At 47.6% G+C, this 12,229-nt stretch overlaps 1 protein-coding gene across 1 annotated transcript in view; it reads right to left on the minus strand.

The window, feature by feature from the left end:
* Positions 1 to 11,630, minus strand: part of LOC129744603 (dTTP/UTP pyrophosphatase-like) — a 28,649-nt gene extending 17,019 nt beyond the window's left edge. The window contains exon 1 of the mRNA XM_055737218.1: positions 11,457 to 11,630. Coding sequence (XP_055593193.1) covers positions 11,457 to 11,546 — 90 coding nt within the window. The 5' untranslated portion in view covers positions 11,547 to 11,630. The remainder of the gene's footprint in view (positions 1 to 11,456) is intronic.
* Positions 11,631 to 12,229: the final 599 nt, after the last annotated feature.

Raw genomic sequence — 12,229 nt, forward strand, 5'->3', positions numbered from 1 at the left:
GTACGAACAAGTACAAGAAGCGCTGGAAGACCTACTGAGCTCCCCGGAACTCCAAGATCCGGGAGCTCCAGTAGAGTTGGTCACGGCCATGGCTGGCATCGCTGACCTTGTGGAATGTGTGAAGGGGAAGTCCAACATCCACAAGGAAATACGCGAGAAGCTAGCCAGGGTGATGCAGCTCTTCATCGCAGCCAACAAAGCTGTGGTGGAACGGCTTGCGGAGCCCGAGGCCGCCAGACCAAAAGAGCGAGGGCCGGCAGAGACCCCTCTGAGGGCGGACACCATCCGCCCAAAGAAGGTCAATGCCTTTGCCCAAACAGAGGGCAGCCTTGCGTTTGCTGGCAACAGCAAACGTAAGAGAGGGTCTCCCGGGGAACTCAGACCCGGTGACCCTAAGAAAAGAGCGGAGGATCCGTCTGTCCGGCAGGATCCTGCGGCCAGCGCTTCCAAGCGGGCGGAAGGCCCTGCCGAAAAGGCAGATGAGCCGACGAGCGCAAATACCGGATGGCGGACGGTATCGCGCAAAAGGGGAAGGCCCAAAGGTACGGAGACGGGAAAAGGCAAACCCCAACCCCAACGACGCAAACGTCGCGTCAGGGAGAGGGGCGAGGCGATTGTCGTCAAAGCACCTGAGGGCACGTACGCAGATGTCTTGCGACAGATGCGTACGAACGAAGATCTCGCCGATTTAGGCGAGAAAGTTCGGAGGATCCGTCGGACACGCACCGGCGAGATGATCCTCGAACTGAAGCGTGGTGCTGGAAACTCCAGCGGGACCCTTACGGCTAAGGCGGCCGAAGCTCTTGGCGACAAGGCTGAGGTGCGTGCCCTCTGTAAGGAGGTGACCATCCGGGTCAAAAACCTGGATGAAGTCACAACGGAAGACGAACTGCGGGTGGCACTGGTCGAGCAGTGCAAAATCTGCTCTGACCAGATGACGGTTCGTCTGCGGAATGGCCCTCCCAAATCTGGTATGCAGATTGGGCTGGTCAAACTTCCGGTTGCAGCAGCAAACGCCGCACTTAGGTGTGGGCGGCTAAAGGTGGGATGGTCTATCTGTCAGATATCCATCCCCCAGCAACCGGACCGGTGCTTCAAGTGCCTGTTGAACGGTCACAAGTCGTTCGACTGCACTGGGCCAGACAGAAGTGGCATGTGCTGGCGCTGCAGTGAAACCGGCCACAAGTCGACTAACTGCAAAAAGCCTGCCAAATGCCCTGTCTGCGCTGGAGACCACGCTGTTGGCAACCCTAGGTGCCCCGCCTACACAAAGGCGCAGGCGGTACCACCCCGGGCGCCAAGAGCATAGAGGTCGTCCAACTTAACCTCAACCACTGCTACACAGCACACCAGCTGTTGCGGCAGATGACAGTTGAGGAAAAGTTGGACATCGCGCTAGTGGCAGACCCATATCGCAGAGCTGCGAATGGCATTAATTGGGCGACTGATGATGCCAAACTGGCCGCGATATGGGTTACAGGTAGTTTCCCCATACAAGAAGTTGTGGCGACGGAAAACGAAGGCATGGTGGTGGCCAAAGTTAACGGGATCTACTTCTGTAGCTGCTATGCTCCCCCAAGATGGTCCTTGGAGAGGTTTGGCACTATGGTTGACAAGATGGTGGATGTGCTAATGGGGAAAAGCCCCATCGTTATTGCTGGCGACTTTAACGCATGGGCCGATGAATGGGGTAGCCGCCTAACTAACCCCAGAGGTCAAATTCTTTTAGAAGCCCTGGCGAGGCTTAATGTGGATCTGGCCAACGTAGGGAATACCAGTACCTACCAAGGTTGGAACGGGAGCGAGTCAACCATAGATGTCACCTTCGGTAGCCCGGGGTTGGTAAGCGATTGGATGGTGAGCGAGGCCTACACGAATAGCGATCACTTCGCGATTCGCTATCGGCTAGGCTCAAGTACGCGGACAGGTAGACGCGAGTCTCGTACAGGAGAACGCCTCTGGAAGACAACGCAGTTCGACCAGAACGTCTTTGTCGAAGCGTTGCACTGGGAGAGGAACCTGGACAACCTGTCCGCGGAAGAACTGACGAGGGTTCTAGCTCGCGCTTGCGATGCTGCGATGCCGAGAAGGGCCAAGCATAAAAGCACTAGGCCACCCGTCTACTGGTGGACGGAGGAAATTGCGGGTCTGCGTGCCGACTGCCATAGGGCAAGGCGCAGGATGCAGAACGCAAGGACCCAAGAAGAGCGAACGGAGCGTAGGCCACTCTTCACAAGCGCGAGATCGGCCCTCCGCAGGGCCATCAACGCAAGCAAGAGGGCACGTTTCAAACAGTTATGCCGTGACGCCAACGACTGTCCATGGGGTGATGCCTATCGGATAGTCATGGGCAGAACTAAAAGTGGGGGTGCACCACCTGAAACGTGCCCCGATAAACTGAGAGTCATCATCAATGAGCTGTTCCCACAGCACGATGTTACCCGCTGGCCAACAGTCCCGTATGACTGGGACACCAGCGCCGAAGAGAGGATAACGGTGGAAGAACTTCGCGAGATCGCCAAGTTTCTCCAACCGAGGAAGGCCCCCGGACCGGATGGCATTCCGAACGTCGCGGTGAAGGCCGCGATCAGGGAATTCCCCGATATGTTCCGAACATCGTTGCAGCGATACGTGACGGAACGGGTGTTTCCTGACACGTGGAAACGGCAGAAACTTGTTCTTCTGCCAAAGCCGGGTAAGCGCCCAGGAGACCCATCGGCATATCGGCCGATCTGTCTACTGGATACAGCGGGTAAGGTCCTGGAGAAGGTGATTCAGAACCGACTTCAGAGATACACGGAAAGTGAGGGCGGACTCTCGGGGAAACAGTTTGGTTTCCGTCGAGGTCGCAGCACCGTAGATGCCATCCGCTCGGTCATCGAGGTAGCGGACAGAGCCAGGCTGACCAAGAGGAGAGGGCTCCGCTTTTGCGCGGTTGTCACTCTGGATGTGAAAAACGCCTTCAACAGTGTCAGTTGGACAGCGATTGCGTCGTCGCTCATCCAAATGAGGATCCCGGCATATCTGTATAGGCTTGTGGAAAGTTACTTCCACAATCGCCAACTGCAGTATATGACCGGCGAGGGTTTGCGAACACAAGAGGTTTCGGCGGGTGTTCCACAGGGGTCAATACTCGGCCCAGTTCTGTGGAACATCACTTACGACGAACTCCTACGAACGAGCCTCCCATCGGGAGCCGAACTCGTAGGATTTGCAGATGATGTAGTCCTCTTGGCGAGGGGCTCCTCAACAGCGGAGGTTGAGCTACTGGCCACGGTAGCTATCCAGGAAGTGGAACGCTGGATGCACTCCAAGTGCCTGCGTCTAGCCCACCACAAAACCGAGATGGTGCTTATCACCAACCTGAAATCACCCCAAACAGGTACCATTGCCGTTGGACCGTGCAACATCGTGTCTAAACGCGCAATTAAGTACCTAGGGGTGATGATTGACGACAGGCTCAGCTTCACGAGCCATGTCGATCACGTGTGCAAGAGAGCGGCAATGGCCACGGCCGCACTCACACGAATGATGCCGAACTCCTCGGCTATCCAAAGCAGCAAAAGGCGGATCATTGCAAGTGTGACCACTTCGATCTTGCGGTACGGAGCAGCGGCCTGGAGGCAGGCCCTGGGAGGAAGCTGTAACCTGCAGCGACTGAGCAGCGTTCAGCGGCTGATGAACCTGCGGGTTATCAGCGGATACCGGACCATGTCGTCCGAAGCCGCCTGTGTGGTAGCGGGTGTTATGCCCATCTCGGTTTTGCTAGAGGAGGATGTCTATTGCTACGACAACAGAGACACGCCCAACGTTCGAGATCTCGCCAATGAGGACTCGATGTCCAACTGGCAGCAGCTGTGGGACAGCTCAACGAGAGGAAGGTGGACCCATCGTCTGATCCCGCACATCGGGAGCTGGATCGGAAGAAGGCACGGTGAAGTGGACTTCTATATGACGCAATTCCTGACTGGTCATGGATGCTTCATGAAGTACCACTACCGGTTTGGACATGTGGCTTCGCCATATTGCCCAGATTGTGGAGACGAAGAGGAGACACCCGAACATGTGGTGTTTGTCTGTCCGAGGTTTGCGGCGGTACGTACTTCCATATTTGCCGCCTGTGGGCCTGACACGACAGCAGATAACGTTGTACAGAGGATGTGTGCGGATTCCAACACTTGGCATGCGGTCAGCGATGGGTTCACCCGGATCATGACTGCCCTGCAGAGGAGCTGGAACCAACGGCAGTCCGCGAACGGTGTAGGATGACTCCATCGGCGGGGAGCATCTGAGTAGTGTGCGTCCGATCCCCTGATCGAAGCTACAAAGATAAGGCATCATCTTCTGCGTAGCGGAGGTCAGGGGTGCGCCGCGAACGTGTGTAGGATACCTCAATGTCGGGGGGTATCCGAGTTGTGCCGCTTCCTAAGAGGGAAACTGCGGGGATAAGACTATACCTTCCTCGTAGCGGATCTCGAGGGAAGAGGGTTAACCACTGTCGGGGGATACCCACGGGTAGAGAGGCTCTCGACGCCGGGCGAGCCTCTCGAGTCGGTGTAGGATGTCGTCACCGTCGGGAAACATCCGAGTCGTAGCGTTCCAAGTCCCGAATGTGTGCCGTGACAGGCGCGAGTCTAGGATAAGCTGCTCTCGATCTGGCACACAACGGGCAGGAAAATCCGCGGGCCAAAAATCCTAGGGTTGCCAACCAAAGGGGGATAAAGAAGACCGGACAACGGTCGGAGTAGACTGACCCCATCGACGGGGGGCTGTCGAGTAGAGTGCGTCCGACCCCACGGTTTGAAGTTACAAAGATAAGACAATACCTTCTGCGTAGCGGATGCCGTGGGTGCGCCGCGTTCGTGTGTAGGATGCTCCACCTTCGGGGAGTATCCGAGTAGAGCGGTTCTCAACGACAGAAGCTGCGGGGATAAGACTTGACCTTCTTCGCAGTGGAAATCGTTGGGAAAGGGTTATTCCACGTTCGGGGAATACCCACGGGTAGAGTGGCTCTCGACGCCGGGCGAGCCATTCGAGTCGGTGTAGGATGACGTCTTCGTCGGGAATCATCCGAGTCGTTGCGTTAAGTCCCGCGCGTGTGCCGTGACAGGCGCGAGTCTAGGATAAGCTGCTCTCGATCTGGCACACGACGGGCAAGGTGGCAAACTTCGAACCCTGAAGATAAGAGGTCGGGCTTCGAGTCGGAAGAGGAGAGGTCAGGCCTCAAACCTTCAGGCGGAGAGGTTTGTGTGGTAAACCCCGAGTCTTTATGATAAGAGGTCGGGTCCCGAGTCGTAAGAGGAGGGATCAGGCCCCTTACCAACAAGAGGAGGGGTACAAGTGGTCACCTCGAGTCATTACGAGGAGAGGTCAGATTTCAAGTCGTTAGAGGAGAGATCGGGCCTTGAATCGTGCAGAGGAGAGGTAAACCTCGAGTCGATGCGAGGAGGGGTCGGATCTCAAGTCGTTAGAGGAGAGATCAGGCCTCAAGTCGCGAAGAGGAGAGGTTTGTGTGGGAATCTCGAGTCATTGCGAGGAGATGTCGGTTCTCAAGTCGTTAGAGGAGAGTTCAGGCGTCGAGTCGTGAGGATGAGAGGTTTTGCTGAAAGTGGTCTCGTTAATGAGTATTGCCTTTGAGCGCGTTAGCGCGAATAGACCTCCCACTATTGAAGCATAGTGTACCAAACAGTTCGAGGTGGGAACCAGGTCTGCGGCCCCAGGTGGAGTTTAGGGAGTAGGGGGTATACACGGAGTATATCATGAGTCTTCCCATTGTACCCATGGACCCAGAGTAGCAAACTGGGGGGACGCGGTGGCTCGCCGTGCCTTGGAATACAATCCGTAAACCGGGATTTACCACCTGTGGTTACCAACTAAAAAAAAAAAGCCTGAATGTCAGTATTGACAGGTAGTCGTTGAAAGGGTATTCCTGATTTGATGGCCAGGGCTGCGCCTTGCCTGCTGTGCGTTGAGCATGCTCCTAATAAGAGAATGTAGTTGCGACCGATGAAATTGGATGTCATGTTATGAGAGCCTGCATTAGTTTCTTGCAAACATATAGCGGAGGGCTGAAATTTAGAAATCAGGAGCTGTAATTCATTCCGATGTGATCTCAGGCCTCTGATGTTCCACTGGATAGCTAAGACACAATCACCGGGTGCTTCCGGTTCCGCTAAATCTATGGAAAGACGATCGGCTGAGTTCAACGAACTGTTACGACATGATGATATACTTGCCAGAGAAGGCAGCTCCCCTGTGTCAGCTGTCACCGAAATTTGGTCTAACGTTGATGGCAGTGGATGAGCGGTTAAGGCTGACACAGGGAGATGCTTGTTTGCTGGATTCCTGCTTGGGCCTGACGAAAAACAATTTCGGTTTCGCTCTCGAGGAGGACTCAATGTCGAGTCGCAAGGAGGAGTGCCTTGTAGATGCAAGGCCACGTATTGGGGAGTGGTGTTATCTGTGGGATGAGAATCGGCTGGGTTTGATGCTTGGGGAGTTACTTGAAGGATACTTGCCGTGAAAGGCATGTTCCCCGTGTCAGCGGTTGCAGTATGAAGATCGTTATGTGATGTAGCTGATGTATTTCCTGCCAACGCTGACACGGGGTAGTGCCTGATTGCTGGATGCCTGCTTTTCGAGTACGTGTTTTGGCTGGAAGGTCTATCGTTCCGTATTCGGGTACCTATGTCGTTGCTGTGGTCGCTTACCATAGTGTTGGTTGTTGTGATTAACGGGCTGGGGTCTGTTCTTGGTATAGTGTGGTCAGTCGTCGGAGTCATCGTCGTCGTTTGAGGGATGTTCATAAGACCTCTGCGAGCGGGTGTTTACAGTGGGATGATTTTGGTGGATGTTTTTGGAAATTTTGTCGTGTTTGGTTGTAGGGGAGATTGGCAAATTTCGTTTTCGGCTGATGCTTCGATCAGGGTGTTTTGCGGCGTTTTCGTTTAAAGGAGTGACCTGTGAGGCTTGGCTGGTTGTAGAAGTTCTTTTTCCAGAGTCTATTCGGGAGATTCTTGTCTTCAAAGGAGATACCGTTTTCTCGCTAGCCAGTCTTGCGTTAGTTTGGCTTCCATTCGGTTGGTTAATTTTGAGTGCAGCGTGGTGAACAGTTTGTAGTGCTTCCAGCTGGGATTTGAGGAGTGCGAAATCTTTTAGCTGGTCTCGAAGCTTCTCAACTTCCTTGTGTAGCAATTGGATCTCTCTGTCCTTATCAGAATGTTCAGCGAGTCGGTTTTGAACTTGGCTCAAGTATGTGTTTTGAGAACTGGTCCTTTCGACTTCCCCTCGAGCTTCACGGAACGTAATATTCCTGTCAACCTTGAGTTTAACCACTGCTTCCTCCTTTCGGAAGACCGGACAGCTCTTGCTGATCGGTGAGTGGGCTCCTTCACAGTGGTAGCAGTAGGCTGGATTCGGGCAAACTTGTTCTTTTTCCAGAGAGTGTTTTTGGGAACACTTAAAGCACACCGCGTCGCTCGAACAGTGCTTACGAGTGTGACCGTAGGCAGCGCAGCTGCGGCACTGTAATACGGAGGGATAGTAAGTGCGGACTTAAATGCGCAGCATGCCGAAAAGGATGTGATCCGGTCTTTTGGTTCCTTTGAAAGTAAGTATAAGTAGCGGCGTGTTTTAATAGCTCCAGTTTGCTTGTCCTTGATTGTTATCCGCTTAATAGCTGTAACACCTTCCCGCTTGAGTTCTGCTAGAAGGTCACTATCGTCCCAGTCCTTTGTATCGGGTTCATAAACCACACCTTTGGTAGAACTTACACTCAGAAATTTAAAAAATATTAAAAATATTATGTTTTAATTACTCTGACATTTGACTGACATTAATATCCAGAAATATTAAAAAATAACAATTCCAGTTATTTAAATTTATGCACCCGAATAATTTCTTGGCGTGTAATGATCCAATGCATAAAATTTAATAACCGAAATATTATTTTGTTCAAACAAACGCTTTGTGATTTGTGCGTTTGATTCCCAACTAAACGGGTATGAGCACGTGCTAGATTCTTCAGTTGCAAAATGCCGCTCAACTTGACTGCATGCAGATTCCATTCTTTTCGAATTTGTAAATCATCTTTGAAAAGGATGGAATCTATAGCAGAAAAGAATTATTAAAGGGAAAGTGCATTTGTTTTGTATGCTATGGTCAATAATGCACATTGACCATAGAACTTATACGAAAATCAAACGATTTTCGTTTGCTTTTTCTGATTATTTCTGCTTTAAGCGTTTGCCTTTACGTCCCGGCCCAAACTTTTTTTTTCTGACCACCAGATGTCGCTTCCATAACAATCATCCTCAATGCATAAATTTTAATCGCAGAAATATTTCTCAGTGAGAAATATCCCAGTCAATTATTATTCTACCTGACTTTTTTTAAACGTGTATTTATGGCAGTTAACTGACCGTTCAATGGTCGAAATTCTTAGTATTTGTGAGTTTTTAACTCTGAAATTGAAATCTGTCACGCATACATCTACACTTAGTGTTGTTCATACGTATGCTATTCAAACAAGATGAACCATGCTTCTGATTGTTCATCTTGTTCATGTTTTTTTCCTGCAAACGCATGGAAAATTTAGTCTTTTGCTAGCATGGCCGCTGAGCTACAGCTCTCTTGGATTTCTTAAAAATCAGGTAAGAGGATACATTAAAACACAGTACAGTGTGGCTTTTTACTTAAAAAAAACCTTTTTGTTTATTTATCATGTACAGGATTCCGTGAAAAGCCCTCAGCATTCGATCGAAATAGTCACCAGTGAGGACCGCATGTGTGGCTCACGATGCTCCGGATTAAACATTCGTCGACTTTCCAAGATGCTCGGGATGCCGTCGGATATTGGACCGACTGGCGAAATTTACGGAGCCCCCCATCCAGTGGTAGGAAAAATTGAAATAGAGGCGGTGCAGGCGGCAAACTTCATTGGAATTTTCGGTGCTACGTGTGCAGCCGTCGGAGGGACTACGCTCGCAGAATGTTATATATTTACATTATAAGTTAAAAAGTGATTACTGTTGATGAGTTCATAAAATGAAAATAAACAAATGTCTTTAAATTTAAGAAATTTTGATTTCAATTTTTTTTTGAAAATTGCATTGGCGGTAGTACAGGTTTTGCCTTCACACACACACATGTACACGTGGCCTTCCGTTCACTCACACATGCACACATGGTCGCCGTTCATTTAAACTGTCATTCTGGATCGCGAAATTCATTCCAAGTAGAATTGGTTGGGCCATTTTCTACCTGGCTGCAGGCAGAAATTCTACTAGAATTCTACTAGAACTGCTACTAGAATTCTAGTAGCCCTAGTAGAATAATTATTAAGCGGGATCCCAGTAATTACACCATGAGAAATATCCGTGTGCGTAAAGAGGGAGAAACGTGAAAATACCTAAAAATTAATTGTTTGATATTTTATTTATTTCTGAGTGTAGAGTGGGGTGGTCCACTACTTCAACGCGAGTTCGGTCAGTATCTACGAGGTGAGTCATTTTAAGCAACTTGGTATAGATTTCCGGTGATTGGGTTCTCAGAACGTAACGACTACCATTTGCTTCTTTGGCAGCAGAAACAATGTGACGGTTTCCGTAGCCGACAACTGCTTCGACTGATATCGATATTAAAAAAGGATTTTGAGGGAGTGCTGGTTCGGTTTCGACGTTATCGGATACCGCTTGCAGGAGCAATATGCGGAGGACACCGTCATTTTTGCTATTGGCCATCCACGGAGGAAGTGAACCTCGATCATCTGGTGCACTCAGAAATAAATAAAATATCAAACAATTAATTTTTAGGTATTTTCACGTTTCTCCCTCTTTACGCACACGGATATTTCTCATGGTGTAATTACTGGGATATTTCTCACTGAGAAATATATTTTTAATATTTTTTAAATTTCTGAGTGTGGGTCTGGATCCTTCCCCGCCATACCAACTACGGTGAGAAATTAGCTCTCAACCGTCAAGAATATTCTTCTGTTTCGGCGAAACTTTATTGTGCTTTATCTTTTGCTCGGGTTACCACAGAAGGTAAACAAACAGTTTTGACTTTGTTCTCGGTAATTTCACAAAGTATTGTGGGTTAATTAGCTAAGCCCCGTGTAAATCAAGTTCGTTAGTGATATCTTCTACAGAACGTCGGGCACAAATGGAATTTCCGAAATAGTTTTCCCGAAATAATTGTTGAAAAACTTATCCTCTATATGGAACGCGTATGTTCTCGAGTGGGTACCCGATCAAAAAACTGAGAAAATTGATTGTATGAGTTTATTCTTATGGGGTCTACTATATGTGTCTGCGTTGATGTGCTAACTACGTATTTAGTGGTTGAAATTGTGCTAATGAATTTCTCAATGCAACAAAATGCAAATCAGAACAAAATCTCATAAACCGCGTTTCCATATGCTGGGATATGATTGTTTTGCATTATGCGTTTGTTAACACTAAAATGTCATCCACCCTAAAATTTATTTTCATGATTCAAGCTAATAGAATATTTTGAAGTATTTTTTAACCCCTAAATGTATGCAGGAGATTTCTTAAAAACATTTTTGACAGAAAAAATTTAACATTTCATTCGAACAAAACCAAAAATTACTGCAATTGGTGCTTTATACGTTATGACATCACAAATGTATCAAAGACTCTAAATTTTCAAACGTTTTTATTTGATTTTTCATTAATTACAGATTTTGTTGCAACTTACCCCTTTCTCTTAGTAAGGTGAAAATTGCATGTTTTTGTGAATTTAAAAATAACTGGTAAAACCAATAATTTTTCTGATTACGTCAGTTTGGTGTCCCATCAACCTTAAAACTTTTGATGTACAAGAGGTATGATTATCTGTAAGCATTAAGATTTTAGAAGCCATTTAAGTTGAAAAGTGTTGCATGTTGCCCCAGTTGACGGTAATCGGGTGAATTTCATGGACATTCACAAACATTTTACAGAATTTTGACTACACTCACGAAATCCTGGTGCAGAAGAGAGCTTCCGTTACGGCTTCCATGCTCCCTTTTCTAGATTTTTCCTCCACTGTCAGTTGTCAGCATCTAGCCTACTGTATATAGTGCTTTCTTGTTGCGAAATGCAAGAAGCATGAATTTTCCAGCCAGAGTAATTCAGAACTACAAAACCATTAGCAAAATTCATCGATTTTTAACCAGCCTGTTACAATTTTCATGAAAACTAGAACGAGTCAGATTCATCAAAACCGCCTCGAGAATCCTGAATTTATTACTTACGTGTTACAAATGACAATTTGATGTGCAAATGTAAAAAAAATTATTCAAAAACGTTCAACGCAAGGTAAACAAATTGGTTCCAGAAATTTGTTGACAGCTTAAATAATTTGCATGAGACTTGTTTTATTTAGAAAATTGAACTCTATAGTAAAAATCGTGAATGCAAAACTTTAGAAATAACAACGTTACTACTTACAATGTTTTGAATCAGCTCCTGGCGCCGGGGAGATCCGCTGGCCAGCACTACCCGTTTCGTTCCAATTTGGTTTAGGATTGGTTTCAACATGGTTTTAACTTAAATTCTTACTTAAATCTAAAGCTTGTTGTGAAACAGACTGTCGTCGACCGCCTCGCACGTGTACCGCAGAATGAAAACAAACAAATTATCGATTCAAGCCCGCAGCCCAGCTGATTCGATGCATGCATGCGATATCAAACCGTTACTGAGCTTGTGTGCAATGTTGGTTACAACTTTCCTAGCTTGTACACATATCTGAAAAGGTAACACGGGTTTGTGTCTTCAATAAAGCCGAATGTAACGCCTACACGGAGAGAAATGAAAAATCATTCGCATCCAAAATTAAAGATAAAAAATTAATAAAAAATAAAACTTGAACTGGAGGACCTTTCTTTCAAATCCGACAAATACGAACTGACAAGTTTGACAATTTTAGAAATGAGACACAAATAAGACACAACGTCTTTATTTATTTTTTCTCATAAAATTACAATATCTATTACTTCAATATAATATTGTTTCACCTTCAGCTTACCTCTCTCGCTTCTTCTTCTTTCATTTATATTGTGGTTTTTTTTTCTTTATTATTCTGTTGATGTTAGCCGGATACTCTTACTTACTGCTTATACTGTCATTCATTTAGATATCAATATGTTTGTTTAGTTGATTCTCTTATTCTCTTCTTCTTCGTGTATGAGAGAGTTTGTGACTTAATGATTTCATTTTGCGTT

This window comes from Uranotaenia lowii, chromosome 2 (assembly GCF_029784155.1).
Source record: "Uranotaenia lowii strain MFRU-FL chromosome 2, ASM2978415v1, whole genome shotgun sequence".
Taxonomy (NCBI): Eukaryota; Metazoa; Arthropoda; class Insecta; order Diptera; family Culicidae; genus Uranotaenia; species Uranotaenia lowii.